General features: G+C 40.9%; 1 protein-coding gene across 1 annotated transcript in view; it reads left to right on the forward strand.

The window, feature by feature from the left end:
* LOC117550267 (vasoactive intestinal polypeptide receptor 2-like) overlaps positions 1 to 19,556 on the forward strand; it is a 75,337-nt gene extending 55,781 nt beyond the window's left edge. The window contains exons 7-13 of the mRNA XM_034222645.1: positions 3,052 to 3,202; positions 7,526 to 7,586; positions 14,604 to 14,673; positions 15,534 to 15,625; positions 17,907 to 18,036; positions 18,203 to 18,244; positions 19,241 to 19,556. Of these exons, the coding sequence (XP_034078536.1) occupies positions 3,052 to 3,202; positions 7,526 to 7,586; positions 14,604 to 14,673; positions 15,534 to 15,625; positions 17,907 to 18,036; positions 18,203 to 18,244; positions 19,241 to 19,411 (717 nt within the window). The 3' untranslated portion in view covers positions 19,412 to 19,556. The remainder of the gene's footprint in view (positions 1 to 3,051; positions 3,203 to 7,525; positions 7,587 to 14,603; positions 14,674 to 15,533; positions 15,626 to 17,906; positions 18,037 to 18,202; positions 18,245 to 19,240) is intronic.
* The last annotated feature ends 519 nt before the right edge of the window (positions 19,557 to 20,075 follow it).

The raw sequence follows: 20,075 nt of genomic DNA on the forward strand, positions 1-20,075 counted from the left end.
GTTCCGATAGTTCTTGAAATGTTGCGTTCACACCAAAAGAATCCGGAACTAGAACTTAGTCGATGAGAACCTTTCCACCCCCTTTTCAGTCCCTGCTAGAGAGCAGGTACTTTCATGGGAGAAGAAGGTTCCCATTTCTGATTGGCTGGCAGATTGCAAACCACGCCCCGTAAAACTCTGAAAAGTTTTGTGAAGCCGCCATTTTATTATCCCCGCATTAGCATTATTAGCATTAGCCCAGCACACCAACGGAGAGAGACTAACTTATGGCAACACAAAATAAAACATGGGAGCGGTGGAGATGAGGAGGTGTCGGCGTTCTGGCGATTTACTCGGGAGGATTCAGTAGAAGCTGCTGGGAGTCCCAGCAGCTTCTACTGAAGCCTTCCCCAACTCCGGGGACTTCCGTCCGGGGACTCTGGGCGGCAGTATACGCCGTGAAGTTGTTTGCGGCCTGCCAGTAAACCCAAAGCAGCAGAAGAAGAAGAAGTGACGTCGGCGGCTTGATTTGCCTAATCTTCCCTCAGGGACTTATTCCCGGTACTTAGTTCTGATGAACTAAGTACTTGAAACAAAGTACGGCAAAGTACTTGGTGTGAAAGCGCCTATTGATAAGATGCTATGTGAGTGGTTCAAATCTAGCAGAATGTGTCTATAAAATAATAGCCAAATATCTAGGACTAAAAGGAGTTTGATACTTTCATTAGAAAAGTTTGATCCTTATAGCATATTAGCAGACTTTTATCCCATTATTATCCTCATCCACTTGCCTTTATTTGCTTCCATATATAAAGCAGGGTTGCCAACTCTCACGCATCTGGCGTGTGACACACGCTTTCACTCTCAATCTCACGCTCTCACGCTGCCCAAACTATTCTCACGCCAAAAACAAGATGAACCGGCGATCGTTTTTGGTTGGTTATTTACAATGTTGAGTTGACAGCTGCTCAAGCTGTCGATCCGCTCCCTCCCTGCCCCCACCACTCTTAACAACGTTAGCAGACAGCAGAGCAGTGGGAGCCGGTTGGTCAATCCCTGACCCGTATTGCACATGCGCAGATCTAAGATCCAGTAGAAATGATAAACAAATAAAAGTCTGCTGCTTATTGTTCTACTAGGCCAAAATAGAGTCAAAGAGTATATGAGAGTGAGTGTGTTAATTAATATATTTGGCAGTTTGGAGTAAGTCTGTAGATTTGTGTGTGTGTGTGTTTCGTGTATAGGCCTCTCACGATAATTAATTTTGTTGGATACATTTTCCCGGAAATTATTGCAATAAACGATAATATTGTCGGCACCGTTGTATGACCATTTTAGACCACTGACATAATGATAATATATATAATAATAATTCAAGTACATCCTTTCAAACTGCTAGTCACATCCTCATGTAAATGGCAATTTATCGAGTTCATTTTTATTTATCGTACGATAAGTCAATGAATTGCTTATCGCCACAGGCACACAATAAAACAGTGGCAACAAACATGTGTTTGACTTTCATTAGTGAATGAAACGTTGTGCCCTTTATAGTCTGTGTCCAATATTGTGTATTTGTATATATTGTATATATATCCTATATATATGCTAAGGTCCCGCTACTGACACGATAGCAGTCATTTAGTGCGCATATGTGTAATTAAACCCATGATATCAAAATCTCACTCCAGCCAGGTACCCAAAGTTGGCAACCCTGTAAAACGTCTCTACAGTATTTGTAGGATAACTGTCTGGGAGCTCTGACCTTTATAATGTTAACGCTACAAATTACAGCTCATCCTCCTGATGAACTCACTGATTGCCCCAGTGGGGGTTAAAGGGTAATGTAAACCCACACATCAATTAGCATAAAGCCTGATTATTGCCCGTCTCCAATCTACCGCTCTCTGCTTCCATTTCACTACCACGACAATTTGCTTGAACTTGCTTTAAAGGTCACCTATTATGTAAAATCCTCTTCTCCATGTCTCTTCTACATCAACATGTGTCCCCTCTTCTTCATGTCTCTTCTACATCAACATGTGTCCCCTCTTCTTCATGTCTCTTCTACATCAACATGTGTCCCCTCTTCTCCATGTCTCTTCTACATCAACATGTGTCCCCTCTTCTTCATGTCTCTTCTACATCAACATGTGTCCCCTCTTCTTCATGTCTCTTCTACATCAACATGTGTCCCCTCTTCTTCATGTCTCTTCTACATCAATATGTATCCCCTCTTCTTCATGTCTCTTCTACATCAACATGTGTCCCCTCTTCTTCATGTCTCTTCTACATCAACATGTGTCCCCTCTTCTTCATGTCTCTTCTACATCAATATGTGTCCCCTCTTCTTCATGTCTCTTCTACATCAACATGTGTCCCCTCTTCTTCATGTCTCTTCTACATCAACATGTGTCCCCTCTTCTCCATGTCTCTTCTACATCAACATGTGTCCCCTCTTCTTCATGTCTCTTCTACATCAACATGTGTCCCCTCTTCTTCATGTCTCTTCTACATCAACATGTGTCCCCTCTTCTTCATGTCTCTTCTACATCAACATGTGTCCCCTCTTCTTCATGTCTCTTCTACATCAACATGTGTCCCCTCTGTGGAAAGAGACTCTGAAAGTTTCAGGAACAAAGATTCTCTCTCTTTTTGATCCATTTATATAAAAACCTGTCTGAAAATGAGCTGATCAGATTTTGGCCACTTTATTATGTCATAACGTCTTGTTGGCTTGTGTAACCATTAGCCAATCAGCAACCAAGGTAACCCCCTCCCCCCCCCCCCCACCTTATCACCTGAATCTCCTCCTAGAGCACCATTGAGTTCTTTGTAACCAAATCTCTCTCAGAGGGGCGTGGGGAGGGGCTCCCTATGTTCATCTAAAGTAACAGACAGAGAATCAGCACTTTGGAAACAGGGCTGAATCAGAGGGGATTATGGGTAATGCTGCAATGGTACGTCAAGGCTAAACACTTCATAGACATGTTTTGTGTACATCTGAGAACTATAATATATTGATGAAAAACAGTATAATAGTGGACCTTTAATATATTTTGTGTGTTTCAGGTGGGATGTAAAGCCAGCTTGGTGTTCTTCCAGTACTTCATCATGGCTAACTTCTTCTGGCTGCTGGTGGAGGGGCTGTACCTCCACACGCTGCTCGTCGTCATCTTCTCCGAGAACAGACACTTCATCGTCTACATGTTCATCGGCTGGGGTCAGATTCTGTTTCATCTCAGGTTTAGCATCCTGAATTTCTTAATTCCTCATTAGGCTGAGAAAAGGGTGCAATGTGAGACTGTATTAAAAACATATTGCAATGCTGAAGAAAATAGTCATTTATCACGCCACGGTAATGTCCATATGAGAGAGAGAGAGAGAGACACACAGACACAGACAGACACAGACAGACACAGACAGACAGACACAGACAGACACAGACAGACAGACAGACACAGACAGACAGACACAGACAGACAGACAGACACAGACAGACAGACACAGACACAGACACACAGACAGACAGACAGACAGACAGACAGACAGACACAGACAGACAGACAGACAGACACAGACAGACAGACACAACCAGACAGACACAGACAGAGACAGACACAGACACACACAGACAGACAGACAGACACAGACAGACACAGACAGACAGACAGACACAGACAGACAGACACAGACAGACACAGACAGACAGACACAGACAGACACAGACAGACACAGACAGACACAGACAGACAGACAGACAGACACAGACAGACAGACACAGACAGACACAGACAGACAGACAGACACAGACAGACAGACACAGACAGACAGACACAGACAGACACAGACAGACATACATAGACACAGACAGACACAGACAGACACAGACAGACAGACAGACACAGACAGACACAGACAGACATACATAGACACAGACAGACACAGACAGACACAGACAGACAGACAGACACAGACAGACACAGACAGACACAGACAGACAGACAGACACAGACAGACACAGACAGACAAGACAGACAGACAGACAGACAGACACAGACAGACACAGACAGACAAAGACAGACACAGACAGACACAGACAGACACAGACACAGACAGACAGACAGACACAGACAGACAGACACAGACAAAAACAGACACAGACAGGACCCAGACAGACACAGACAGACATACATAGACACAGACGACACAGACAGCACAGACAGACCGACAGACACAGACAGACCACAGACAAACACAGACAGGACAGACAGACACAGACAGGACACAGGACCAGACACAGACAGACACAGACAGACAGACAGACAGACACAGGACAGACAGACACAGACAGACAGACACAGACAGGACACAGACAGACATAACATAGACACAGACAGGACCACAGACAGGACACAGACAGAGACAGACACAGAACACAGACAGACACAGACAGGAACAACAGACACAGACAGACAACAGACGACACAGCAGACAGACAGACAGACAGACACAAGACAGACACAGACAGACAGACAGACAGACACAGACAGACACAGACACAACACAGACAGACACAGACAGACACAGACAGACACAGACAGACAGACACAGACAGACACACAGACACAGACAGACAGACAGACAGACAGACACAGACAGACAGACAGACACAGACAGACACAGACAGACAGACACAGACAGACAGACAGACACAGACAGACACAGACAGACAGACAGACAGACAGACACAGACAGACAGACAGACAGACACAGACAGACAGACAGACAGACAGACACAGACAGACACAGACAGACAGACAGACAGACAGACACAGACAGACACAGACAGACAGACAGACAGACAGACAGACAGACAGACAGACAGACAGACAGACACAGACAGACACAGACAGACAGACAGACAGACAGACAGACAGACAGACAGACAGACAGACAGACAGACAGACATCCTGCATCCATCCTGCAAGCTGCACTTGAACACACCATAATGACTTTAGCCGACAGCTAAAAATCACGTACGTTTTGCGGCGTTTGAGAGAAATCAACTCTTCCTAACAGCTCGGCAGCAGTTATCCTCATTCAAGGAGGGGAAACCTGAGAAGTTAGCATTAATACACAAATATTAACACAAATATTTAACAGAACAGCATCCTTTCACTCACCACTTAGCTTAATTAGATAAGAGGTACTTTATTGATCCCAAGTTGGGAAATGTTTGCGTTGCAGCAGCATCAAAAACAACAAAACAAGACATTGCACATAAGTAGAAATAAAAGTGTAGAAGAAAACAAAACTAGAATTTAAACATCTCAAAATAGAATTAGACTTAGACATACTTTATTGTCATTTCAACAAGACACAGAGTGTACTATTACAACAACACTTCGTTGTACTGGCTTACAGGAACAGGACCATATAAAAACTTGCTAAAATTGTACATATAAATAAACAATAGTGACGTGGTGCTGATAAAATTAAAGATAAAGTGTGCGTTTAAAATATAAAGACTTACGATACATATCAATAAAATAGACATACTATATAGAAGTAGAAAATATACAGTAGACCGTGAAGATACAAAATCTATAAACACTATTGAAGAGGTTAGCTGGATTACGGATAAAACGTGTCAAAATATCCGTGAATTAAAATAATCAGAAGGGATGAAGATGATGCCTTCTTGTCTTCAGTGGATTGATTTCTCTCGGCCGTGTATATACCCGTTATCATTACTTTTCTTCCCATTTTCATCAGCTCCTTAATGAGACAATAATCAATACTTTTAAGCTTGATAACATGTGTCGATGTAGTGCATATAGAAACACAAAAGAGTGCAGAGAAAGGAAGGTTTGAAGTGGGTAGAAAATGGAAATATAATCAATCATGCACTCAGCTGACACAACTGTGAAGTCATATACAAAGGTCTTACGGCCCCTACACACGGCGGCGTGCGTTGCCGTTTGGCGGTGGGCGTGTCTTGAGCTTGGGGAGTTTACGTGAGCAACGCGACCAACAACCAATCACATGAATCTCTCCTGTCAATTTCATAAAAGGTTTTACATGTCACACTTTATATGATGAACATTTATGACATTAATGCCTATGGTGCTATTTTACGCAACATTCCATGCTGGCTAAATACTGTCTATCTGCTAGCTGTCCATTCAAACGAAGTACACTGGATATAAACTCCCCAAACAGGTGAAAACCTACCAGTTTCACCCACTGTCTCTGCCACCTCCCTCCATGCCTGGCTCCTCCGGTTTGTATCCCGGTAGGTGAACAGAGCCTGATCATAAAGCACCGGGTGATTCACTACCGCTACGATTATTTTCTCCTCCATTTTTTGGCATATGAGGAAATGAACTGCGGTCTGGCTCTCCCAGCATACACGCGGTTTGATTGGCTAGCGCTTGTACTGGCAGATTTGCATACACGAGATTTGATTGGCTGACGCCTCCGTCGAGGCGTCAAAAGTAGAACATTGCTCTGCTTTTGCAGCGAGCACCGCGAGAAAAGCTACGTTTTGCTCCCACAATGCAGTTCGGCGAATCGTGACGTCACCCCATTCAAAGTGAATGGGCAGAAGCGTTGAAGCGGCAACGCACGCCGCCGTGTGTAGGGGCCGCACGGTACGTCCACACAGCAGCTTTAAACAAATCTTCCAACGCTTCCAACGCTTCTCTGCCCATTGACTTTGAATGGGGATGACGTCACTTTGCCTCGCTTTTCGCCGAACTGCATTGTGGGGGAGCGAAGCGAAGATTTCCAGGATTTCCAGGATTTTCAGTATTCAAAAGTTGAGCAATGTTCAACTTTTGAAGCTGAGCTGGAAGCGTCAGCCAATCAAATCCCGTGTATGCAAATCTGACAGTAGAAGCGTCAGCCAATCAAATCCCGTGTATGCAAATCTGACAGTAGAAGCTAGCCAATCAAACCGCGTGTAAGCAGGGAGAACCAGACCGCAGTTCATTTCCTCATATTCCAAACGAGAAATTACGGTAGCAAATCACCCGGTTCTTTACGACCAGAACTATTAACGGGATACAAACCAGAGGAACCAGGCATGGAGGGAGGTGGCAGAGACAGTGGGTGAAACTGGTAGGTTTTCGCCTGTTTGGGGAGTTTATATATATATATATATTGTTCGTATAAAGTCCCCGGGGTTTTTTGCTTTGTATGTCGGGGGCGGGAGATTCATGTGATTGGTTGTTGGTCGCGTTGCTCGCAAAAAATCCCCAAGCTTTCAGACACGCCCAGCTCCAAGATTTTCAAGATTTTTGAAAAGCTGCTGTGTGGACGTACCGATAATGTTGAATAAATATTGTAATAATATTTATCCTAATGCGAAAGAAATGTCAGATTTCAAGGTAATAAAAGAAAGAATGAAATAAATGTTATTCTTTCATATCTTAGGCTATTATTTAAACTATCAAACCCACTATTTAGATCATGATTTACCTCCTGATAGATCATTGTTTACCTACATTATATTGTTGTTTTCCTCTTGCCGTTTTTGCAGGATTCCCCCTGGTGTTCGTGTTTGCGTGGGTGATGACGAGGATTTATCTGGAGGACACGGGGTGAGTGACGCCAATCAAACTCCTTATCATTAGCATATACACGTGATTAAGATCAGCTGTGTGTGCAAATTACACTGTCTTTCAATCATATTAGATATATTCAACATGTATCAAACAAATCTGCATGGGTATGAATAAATGTCATTCATTTTGTCAAATGGATATATGAGCATACATCTCACACAAATTGTTTCCTACTTTATTATGCGATAGGAGACGGAGAATTTAAATGACATTGAAGATTGGCACACTTTATATTCAACAGCCTCTGTCAACACATCACGTTTATTGATTATATTAAGGCCGCAGATATGAATGTGGCTTTGTTTCTCCAGGATAATAAGACAAACCCTCATGTCAGGAAGCCTTTTATTGGATAACTCAGCTGCAGGGATTTGCAGCTGAGTAGTTATCATTATGAGCCTGAGCCACGGATCACATCCCCATTATTACAGACTGCAGACTGCAGGGCTCGACATTATAAATGGCCCGCTGACCCGGAAGCACTATTTAGACACCCCGGGCCAGCATAACGTACTTTCCACTTGCCCGCTCGGGCCACTAAAAATATTGTTTAAAAAAAAATGTTTCCTGTGGTATTGGTATTTTGACTAGCAATTTTGTTAAATTGTTTTGTTTATTAACGGTACAATATAGTGTTAAGTGAGTTGTCGTTGTTGGGTGAAAAGCAAACAGCTGTTTACTGCGGAGCGCAGAGGGAGCAGGCTCCCGTGAGCGGGAGCACGCTCCTTCACTACAGACTATCGCGCCACCTAACCATTCGCCAAAATGTTTTTAATACCAGCGGTAACCGGCCAAGCGCCGGGCAAAAAACAATCTTCAAATAAAAGAAAGTCTCCGGAGGAGTTAAAGGAGAGTGACAGGGAGCATGAGAAGAAGAGGGAGAGAACGTTTCAGCCAGCTTGATCGATGGAGTTGGCTTCTTTAGAGTGGTGCAGTGACGCATCCTAAAACCCTTTTATAATCTATCGATTAGATTTATGATTCGAAAATTATAAAAGTAGGGTAGACATGTGGAGATTATCCGGCTGAACAAAACGTGCATTTATCAAACAGGTTTGTTTTCCACAGACCTTATTTCCAGCTATTTTCCAAAACCCTGTGGAGAAATCCCATTGCTTTTTGTCGAGGGAACCAGCAGCTTACTTCCTGGTTTTAGGACGCGTCACTGGCTGCACCTCTCAATATGATGCCAATATAAACAAGGTCTTCTGTCGGCTCTGTACATCAATGCCGACCTATGCTGATACGTAAGTGAAGAGTAGACCATATAAAGGTATTGGCGAAATGTCCCAGCAGTTTAGGAGAATGAAGAATCTAATCTATAGCCATTACATGTCTAACTCCTAATGACAGGAAGGCAGAAAGTGCATTATACAAATAATAATACTCATAATAATAGCAGACATTTTTTAACAATGACCACAATATCATTATTTTAATAAACCAAATATGAACAATTGAGGAAAATGAGGAAGAACTGATGATTCAAATGTTGTAGTACAAGTAGTAATGTAGTTAGTGCATAAATTACTATTGCAACAAATGTGTTAATTTTCTTCATTATTAGTCGATTGTTTTTGGACGAATGCTCCGGGCCAGTGGTTACAATGGTGGGGCCAGTGATAATACAATTCCACCGGCCGGAGGGCCAGTGGCTTTTTACCCTTAATGTGTACCCCTGGCAGATCACCGTAGAGTGGGAGTTTTCTTAAAAAAGACTCAAAACTGAAAAACTCAGCAGCAACAATAGAGTAGAGGATTGATTCAGCATTTAGCGCCTTCTGTTTCCTCGTCTGGAAGTCAAGGTTTTTTCGGATGTGTTATTTGTTAGATTCCTAATATAAAGTCTGTGGTTAACACAAGCTAAAGAGATTATAGGATTTTGTTATACGACATACAATACGTGTCTAAATGAGACGACTAAACATCATTAAGCCCAACATTAGCCACCTTTAGCTTAGCTGTGGTGACGTGAAGTCATGTGACCGTGCTGTAGTTCCTTTATAGCCCAACATTAGCCACCTTTAGCTTAGCGGTGGTGACGTGAAGTCATGTGACCGTGCTGTAGTTCCTTTATAGCCCTACGATAACATTTAACGGCATTTACACTTCAACATTCATAAAATGGTCTTATCTTAACAGAACTTATGTTTGCAACAGATCTTATTTTCGGCAATATTCCCGAAATCCAATGGAAAATGCCATTGAGTTTTGGTCGTCATCCCTGCACCACTCTATTAGAGAGCAACAAGGGACAGCAAGGATACAGCTCACAATGTGAGAAAAGTGTGTGGAGAATAATGATGAAGTGTGAGCTTGAGGGTCTATTCTTCACCTTAGGAGCAGTTGCTTGACAAAATGCAGCCCTCACACATTTGATAAAGGGTGTGCGATGCATGTTAAAACTTCTGGAAAAGGTATTACCTTGAGTTATGATCCTCTAGTGTCACTAAAATTACTTCTTGAGACTTGATTTGGAGTCGACGTGCCACAACTTGAGAAAAATAACCAACAAAAGAATGACTCAAAAAAGGCAGGTGCAAAAAACAAAGTATGTTCTTGGAAAAAGTGGAACAAGGACACAAAAATCCAGGCAGTCAAACAAAGAAAAGTGCTATACTAAATCAGAGTCAGGTGAAAAACAACTGGTCGGCTATTTTACAAAATACTGAAAAGACAAGCCACATTGCACCTAGACAATCTGGCAGTAAACAAATGGAAGTGTATTGGTACTTATACTAGAGAGCTGATGGGGGAATTGGGAACAGGTGAGTGGTGAGCAGGTAAAGTTGATCTACCATCGGAAGGTCAGGCAAAAGGGAATTGCAGTGTCTGAAATGAAAACATACAACATACAAATCTCCTCTCTCCTAGGAAGGCAAGCGTCCTTGGGAGAACTGTTTCTACCGGTTTGATCTTTGTCTTAGATATGTCCATGAAACTATCTTTTCTTCCGACAATAACAGGACTTCAGGTTTGACCCTGGCATCAATTCAAAGCTCTCCATTGTACTCCATTGTTTTCCAGTTCTTTGCCGCAAGAACTTCCCCACAATAAGCACAACAAGGCAAACTTAAAACCATGACACAACGATAGATCTGAAAGCATTCAACTTTTTGAACACAATTGGAGTTGCAGGGTCTGAAATGAAAACAGAAAACAGAAACACTCCTCTCTTCTACAGTAGGAAGGCAAACGTCCTTAAAGGTCAAATGCAAAGCTTCCAAATATGCTACATTTTTATAGAAATGTTGTTTTTAAGACTGCCTGTATTTTTTATTTAATTTAAATCGAGATAATACACCCGAAAAAAAGCTTTTTATTGATACAAAACTCGACCCAAAGCCGTCTGAATTTATGACATGTCATTCCCAGCAGCCTCCGCGCGCGTGACGTCATTGTGGCCAAACAGTCTCTGGATCCAATATCCCGACTCGGCAGTCTCGTGCGCTGTTCACATGTCAGCGGTGTTTTTCGCTCATGACTGGTGCAGAAAACTCTGAATTATATCCGCGAAATCACGCAAAACATGGGTTAATGTTGTGCTTTTGGATGTACGAACGGTGCGGGATCTGGGAGAATTTTTCATTCATTTCCCCAAGAAAAAATCATCCGCCGAAACTGGATTATTTTAGTGAATCGTGTTGGCTGGCAGCCGACAAAATGGAGCAAGTTGTGCTCTGACCACTTCGCGTCTGATGCATACGATGTTGATCCTGCCATCGTCAAGTCTGTTGGTGGAGAAGCATTTAAAGTACATCGGAGGCTGAAACCCGGAGCCGTCCCCTCCATATTTGAGCACAAAAAACAACCGAAAGAACGAAAGAGCCGGCAATGCAGAAACGCCAAAGAATTGAAGTAAACAAATTTTGATTTGATTTCAAAGCTCACGGAGCACAGAGCGGACAGCAGATAACGGAATTGCAGTTTTATTGCTTATAGATTATCAGAACATTTCAAAGGGGACACAGCCACATTGGATATTAACCTATGGATTAACTACATCATCGTTTTTATCGTTTTAATGCCATTTTAGACCAGACAAAGAGGAAGGTAAGCCTAGCTCATGTTAGTACCTAGCGCCACTTGTTTTGATGTACGTTTTTGTTGATAACCTCGCGAGTTTGTATCTTTCAGTATTGAGGTGGGCACCGTTAGATTCTGTGTCTTTACGATCATAAACAATGTGTTGGATGTGCAGCTAGGATAAGTAATAAGGGAGCTAGGAGTGATTTTCGGTGCAGTAATAGGTTAGCATTTTTCGCTCGGGGCTAATTCAGAGGCTCACTGTTAGCATTGTGTTTTTTTTTTAAAAAATAAATGAAAAAGATCAGTTAAATTAGTTTTTTCCCGTTATATGGATATAAAATATTCATAGTTTATTAAATATTAAGGTTCCTTAGACGTCGTTTCCTGCAAATGACGCGATTTCGGGTCCGTGGGGCTAAGAGAATAACAGAGTATGTTTTATTTTTTTTTCACAACAGTTGTATTTGGATGGAATGAATACCTATAGTGATAATTCAAATAATAAAATGATTTTTACAGTGAAAAAATTCAAATGGAACTGATGGTTCCCAAATTACCCAGAGGTCGCCTGGACTTTATTTTTCTAAATCTCTCTAAAAAGGTCAAATTTCACTTGTTTTGCATCAATCTTGATACAGGGTACTTATTATATGTTATAGTTTGGATTTCTAAAGCTTTTAGTCTATAGTCTACTCAGAATCAGACATGATAACAAAACTAAGTTGTACTATCGGCGGAAGCAGCTGTGAGCGATAAGCCAGGTAGAAATATGTTTGGCCACTCTGACGTCACGCGACGCCATCTTGCGGAGACGAGCGGCTGAGAAATAAATCGTCGGACTTGGTGTTGGGGGTTGAACAAAATAAATATTGCGCATTGCCAGACGCATATTATCTCCGATTTTAATACTGCAATATCTTAGATAGTGTTGTAGCTATATGATTTCGACTTTACTGGCAATTATAAAAAAATCTTTGCATTTGATCTTTAAAAAGACTGTTGCTACCAGTGTGATAAGGCCAGCTGTGTCTTCGATATGTCCATGAAACTATCTTTTCTTCAGACAATAACAGGACATCAGGTTTGACCCTGCCAGGGACAGGACTTATAGTTTGATGTCGAATATGCTCTTGGTTAAGTGTCAGGGACATTGGAAGAGAGTGCCAGAGTTCTCAGTAAATGTCTTTGTCACTTCTCTAGCTGTGACTTCCAATACATCTCCAGTGTCTGACATCAATTTGAAGCTCTCCGTTGTACTCCTTGGGTTTTTACAGTTCTTTGCTGCAAGAACTTCACCACAATAAGCACACAAAGGAAAATGTAAAACCATGACACGACGAGAGATCTGAAAGCATTCCACTTTTTTGACTACAAGACAGCAATGATGGGAATATCAGCTTTGTAACCCTAACCCTAGCCTAAAAGCATTTAACATTATAATACAATAGGCAACATTTAGACAAGTTCAAGGCATATTGAATTGCAATTTAAGACTTGTAACTTGGCTCCCTCTCGTATTCTAGTTAGGTCAAAGAGTTTTTCCATTGTTTTGGCTCTTTGAAAGACATGAACTTGCAGAATTCTTGCTGTTTTTAAGTTTTTAACTGCGTGGTGGATTGCATTGATTGTCAAGTTGCTTTGGTTATAAAACTCGGTATTTGAGTCTTTACTGTTCCACAACTGGGTCTGTAGTTGTTTCCCAAAGTGAAGGATTTCAAATCTATTGGGGCCTTGTTCAGAAAGGGAAACATTTACAAATTGGTCATTATTTGGACACTGCAAAGAGCAATTTCAGCCAGGAGACAAATTCACAATTTACCAGTTGATCTACTTCCCAGTTCTCCCTTATCATCATGAACTTTAGTTAATATCAGTATGAAAGAGATCATGAATAAAAGCTCCTGGAATTAGTTTCCTTCAGCAGGCTTACTGGAACTCATCCTCAGAGATGCTCAGACATCCACAACATCCTCAAAGTGTCAAAGAAGCCAATTAAAGTGGTCCGGCCCACCAATAATGAGGCTCTGGTAAATTCAACTGGGAGGAGAACCAGGGTCAGAAGGGATTACTTACTCCAGTATAGTATGATGGGAGGAGCTGGAGGATTTTGCAGAAGAAAATCATGTCTGGTCCGCCTTGCTTATTAGCCTTCCTCTACTGCAGCCCTGGATTAGTGGCCAAAGACGGAGGAATGGATTTGTGACTTGCCCTAAATGACATGAGACATACTTTACAGCAGGGGTGTCCAAACCTTTTTCACGAGGGCCACATACAGAAAATATACGAAGGGCTGGGCCACTCACTAGAGGTATTTTGCTTCATAAGTTCAGTTATAAGTCGGCAATCAAATGTAAGTAAATTATGCTTAATCAGCGTACATCACAGCTCTCCATAGGGTTTCAATGATATTGTTAGCAGCTCATTCCTTACAACAGAAGCGTCAGATTGCTTATAATAAGAGGAAAATAGGAACTGTATATTTAAAGCTTGTTATAAAAAATAAGTTATTGAGCTTTTTTCTTATCAACTTAGATTTGTTAGAAAAAAATGCCAGCTTCAACAACTGCTTATTAACACATTAATACTACTGTAAAATATCTGTTTTCATCTATATTTAAGAAATAAAAGACAAGCACAAGTTTCCTTTGAGGGCCATACTGCATTATATTTTTTTAATTTGCTGATGGCCGATTAAAAATAGACCGCGGGCCGCATTTGGCCCCTGGGCCGTAGTTTGGACACCCCTGCTTTACAGGCATGAAAGATTACAAGAAAAATCAGCTCGAGGCCAGACTTGCAAACTCATTTTCCACATCAAACTTTGAGGTCTGCTGGAAATTCATCCAGAAGTTTGAAGCCTCCCTCTGCTTGTAACTTTCCACACTTGTCTGTTGCTGTTGTGCTTTATAATATATTGTTTATATACTATATTAAGGAGAATATGGTTATTAATGTTGCCCTCAGGTGCTGGGAGTGGAATGACAACCCCATACCCAACTGGGTGATCAACGGACCAATCGGTTTATCCATTATGGTGAGTTGAGTTTTTCCCTTCTGTTTGTCGGCAGGTATTTTTACATTTAAAAAGCACTATGTTAATAAAAGGATACAGATGCCAACACCCTCCCCATGAGTTACTGTTGATACGCAATGTCAAGCTTTCAAATAAAGCATTGCGTTGAAAACTCTTGATAATCAGCCTTCGATTTGAGAAACAGAAGCAGGCCTATGGTTGATGATTTGTGTACAAGACATGAAGGAGACATTTCTTCTATATCTTTGAGAGCTATTTGTCCTACCATATCAATAGTTGATTTAAGGAAGCAGATGAAACAAATATGTATATTCCTTTTGTTTCACAAGTTACAGCATGGTGAGATGTTATGCTTTGTAATTGGCATTTCTTTATTATTTGTTCCACTTCAACTTGAATAAAAACGTTTTTGAAGATGAAGAAAAACCAACGTGTTTGCCAAAGTAATCTCACGTTTCTTCATATCTCTTTGAAATGTCCAAGCGCACTCATTTTGCATGTGAATAAATCATGCTTGATAAGGCTGATTGCTAAGAAATTATTGAACAATTGTCCAAGAGCTCAAAAAGCATCATAAGGGCGAAACAAATTCACCCAAATGTGCCCCAAAAGTCATATACAGTGATTACCCAAAGTATGACTTAACTGTTTTCACTGGCTTTAAATGAACCAACGATGCACCAAGAGTCCTCCAATCCTCTTTTTTTCTGGATGTAGCACTGACTTGCTGTTTGAGTCTCTTCATTCATTGCTTCAGTGGGTGGAAAACTGTCCAACTCTGCACAATAAAATCCCTCCTTACGGGGGTTTTCTGACTCTTCATTTGCTCTGATGTAATTTCCTTTCTTCCTGTCTCCAAGGTGAACTTTATCCTGTTCATCAGCATTATTCGGATCTTGGTCCAGAAGCTGAGGTGTCCTGACGTGGGCGGAAACGACCAATCACAATACAGGTATCTCACAAGAGGCTACACCTGCTACTGTGGAGGAAAGTCAGCTAAAATGTATTTTTAAAAGCAGATAATCTGAAACACCCAGACATTTTTTATCCCCTCTGCTGTCCGGAAACATAACAGTGTAGATAACGGTTATTCAAATAGACGGCGTTTCATGAAATGCCGAGTGGGGGAAGTGCCTCTGTAGTGGGAAATTCTTGCACAATTCAGGGTCTTTGCACAGTCAGACACATAATTGTACCCTGCAGGGGAATGTGAGCTGTGCTGAGCTGTCAGGTACTCTCGTATCCTGCGGTCACGGAGATCAGAGAGTCAGAGGCGATTAAAAGCCTGGATAAGCCACTGCAGAATCTCCCGTTACTGTAGGTGAAGACATGGTGTCAGAGCAGTGAGGTTTAGTGCAGTCCTGAGCAGAGATGACAAATGCTACAGAAGTAGTTTAAGCCAGTTTATACTTTCCAAAAGCTCTGCAGATATTTTTGATTTGATTTATTTCGAATGTGTAAAACAATTTAAAAAATAAATGATATTAATAATGAAATGAAACATGAGAATTATTATACTATACAAACTTAAGCAGTGTCACATTGATAAACAAAAATATAACTGACTTACAAATTGACCTTTTTGGGGTTTCTCTTTCCTGTAGTGTAGTATATAGATTTGAGTGCATGCTAATGAGCTGCAAGGCCGAAACGCCTCCTTTGTTTACTTCCAGAAAATCAGTATGTAACACTTGGGCTCCTATTGGCTAGCGCTTCAACACATTGTACGTGATAGGCTAAGGGGCGGGACATCTCTAAGCGGTTGACCAATCACAACAGAGCCGGCCAGCTAACCAATCAGAGCAGACTGGGCTCTGGTTTCAGACAGAGGGTAAAAAGAGGTGCTGCAGCACAGGCAGTATGAGAAAAATAAAGAGCTTTTTGAACATTAAAGCATGGAGACATGTAGAGACACTACATACTGATATACACCTGAACATCAACAGGAGAGGACTCTTTAAAGTAGAGACACTACATACTGATATACACCTGAACATCAGCAGGAGAGGACTCTTTAAAGTAGAGACACTACATACTGATATACACATGAACATCAGCAGGAGAGGACTCTTTAAAGTAGAGACACTACATACTGATATACACCTGAACATCAGCAGGAGAGGACTCTTTAAAGTAGAGACACTACATACTGATATACACCTGAACATCAGCAGGAGAGGACTCTTTAAAGTAGAGACACTACATACTGATATACACCTGAACATCAGCAGGAGAGGACTCTTTAAAGTAGAGACACTACATACTGATATACACCTGAACATCAGCAGGAGAGGACTCTTTAAAGTAGAGACACTACATACTGATATGCACCTGAACATCAGCAGGAGAGGACTCTTTAAAGTAGAGACACTACATACTGATATACACCTGAACATCAGTAGGAGAGGACTCTTTAAAGTAGAGACACTACATACTGATATACACCTGAACATCAGCAGGAGAGGACTCTTTAAAGTAGAGACACTACATACTGATATACACCTGAACATCAGCAGGAGAGGACTCTTTAAAGTAGAGACACTACATACTGATATACACCTGAACATCAGCAGGAGAGGACTCTTTAAAGTAGAGACACTACATACTGATATGCACCTGAACATCAGCAGGAGAGGACTCTTTAAAGTAGAGACACTACATACTGATATGCACCTGAACATCAGCAGGAGAGGACTCTTTAAAGTAGAGGACACTACATACTGATATACACCTGAACATCAGCAGGAGAGGACTCTTTAAAGTAGAGACACTACATACTGATATACACCTGAACATCAGCAGGAGAGGACTCTTTAAAGTAGAGACACTACATACTGATATACACCTGAACATCAGCAGGAGAGGACTCTTTAAAGTAGAGACACTACATACTGATATGCACCTGAACATCAGCAGGAGAAGACTCTTTAAAGTAGAGACACTACATACTGATATGCACCTGAACATCAGCAGGAGAGGACTCTTTAAAGTAGAGACACTACATACTGATATACACCTGAACATCAGCAGGAGAGGACTCTTTAAAGTAGAGACACTACATACTGATATACACCTGAACATCAGCTGGAGAGGACTCTTTAAAGTAGAGACACTACGTACTGATATGAAGCTGAAAATGAGCAGAATATTGCCCCTTTAAATCAACAACAGTGTGAAACAAAATAACATCTGTTTCAGTTGAATAATGTTTTTAAATAACTATTTTCTCTCAGGAGATTGGCTAAATCCACCCTGCTGCTGATCCCTCTGTTTGGGATCCACTACGTTGTCTTCGTTTGTCTCGGCGGATCCATCGCAGAGGATTATAAAATATTCTTCGACCTGGCACTCGGATCCTTTCAGGTGCTGTATGACATATTTGTATATCCCATCACTACATGTTATTATCTACACACATCTACAAGCATACACATTATCTTGTACATTTTAGTAGATTTCAATATTGAATTACTACATAACATATCATGTTTTATTAAAGTTTTAAACATTACTGTGTTGTTCTCCTCAGGGTCTGGTGGTGGCCATTCTGTACTGTTTCCTAAACAGTGAGGTAAGCTTTTATTATATAAAATAAAGTAACTCTGTGTGTGGCACCAAAAAAAAATCTATTTCCATAAAACATGTAAGTGTTTAATTTAGGAGGAGAAAAACAATAATACAGGTCTTTCTTAAGTATTCCCATGAAGGTGTCTGCACTCCGCTGATAACAAGCCTGTTTAAAATACATGGTTTATTTTCAATTTGGTCGATGTTGTTCTGGAGACAAAGGTTGAGGTAATACGTTTTTTTTCAATTAAAACTTGTATGATTAAAGGGCTGAAAATAGGTGAGTGACATTTGTTTAAAGGTTCTGCGTATCTTCATTCTGCAGCACCTTGTTTGTTGTAAACATGCAAGGTGAACTTTGTATGCTAGTTAATAAACCTGAAAAAATCGGATAAATATTCCGTTGAATTCCCAGACCTCAACAGGTAAAATCAAGTATATAATTAAAACATATGAAAGAAAAATAATATACGGTAAAACATAAAAAATAACCCATGCTAAATAAATCTTGCTTTTACTCTAAACGTACCAGAAATATAAAATAAATGAACCAATATTTATTGTAAGAGACCGTAATATTTTCCATTTCTATATATTTAATCTACAAGACCCTTCTTAGTTAACACAGTGTATGATTTTGAACCTACTGTAGGGACAATTTCCAGCACATTTGTACACAAGAAGAGAAGTACCATACTTTATTCATCCCAAGTCACAGCAGTATTTTGTCAATAAATGTACAAGAATTACAAACTTCTTCAAAATAGTATAAAATAAACATTAAAATGTAAAAACTGAGTATACATATTCTCAGTCGAAAATACATACATTCAGAAGATTTTCGACACACTATAAAATATACATATACTCTTATAAACCAAACATAATGTACTATATTCATAAAAAAAGTGTTTGGATTCAAAATATATATCCTGTGATGAATTGCTATTGGATCAGTCTTTAGTTTAGAACATGTTGTTTTTTGTTGTCTTCCTTGCAGGTTCAGGGTGAGCTTAAGAGAAAGTGGCGGAGTATGTGTCTGAACTGTCGTCTGAACAGAGATCACTTCAGCAACACCTTCGCCTCCAGGAACGGTTCAGAGCACATGGTGCAACCTCACAGAAACTCCAGAACCCAGTCCATCCTGCAGTCTGAGACCTCTGTGCTCTAAAGGCCATTAACGGTCCCTATTATCCTGTTTTTCATCAATATATTATAGGTCTCAGAAATATACAAACATGTCTCTGATTGGCTGAAACACCAAACAGATCATTGCAGCATTACCCATAATCCCCTCTGTTTCAGCCCTGTTTTCCAAAGTGCTGATTCTCTGTCTGTTACTTTAGATGAAAATAAGGAGCCCCTCCCCACGCCCCTCTGAGAGAGATTTGGTTACAAAGAACTCAATGGTGCTCTAGGAGGAGATTCAGGTGATAAGGGGGGGGGGGGGGTTACCTTGGTTGGTGATTGGCTAATGGTTACACAAGACAACACATAGTTATGACATCATAAAGTGGCCAAAATCTGATCAGCTCATTTTCAGACAGGTTTTTATAGAAATGGATCAGGACAAAAAGAGAGAGAATCTTTGTTCCTGAAACTTTCAGAGTCTCTTTACACAGAGGGGACACATGTTGATGTAGAAGAGACATGAAGAAGAGGGGACACATGTTGATGTAGAAGAGACATGAAGAAGAGGGGACACATGTTGATGTAGAAGAGACATGAAGAAGAGGGGACACATGTTGATGAAGAAGAGACATGAAAGAAGAGGGGACACATGTTGATGTAGAAGAGACATGAAGAAGAGGGGACACATGTTGATGTAGAAGAGA

Source organism: Gymnodraco acuticeps, unplaced genomic scaffold, assembly GCF_902827175.1.
Source record: "Gymnodraco acuticeps unplaced genomic scaffold, fGymAcu1.1, whole genome shotgun sequence".
Lineage (NCBI taxonomy): Eukaryota > Metazoa > Chordata > Actinopteri > Perciformes > Bathydraconidae > Gymnodraco > Gymnodraco acuticeps.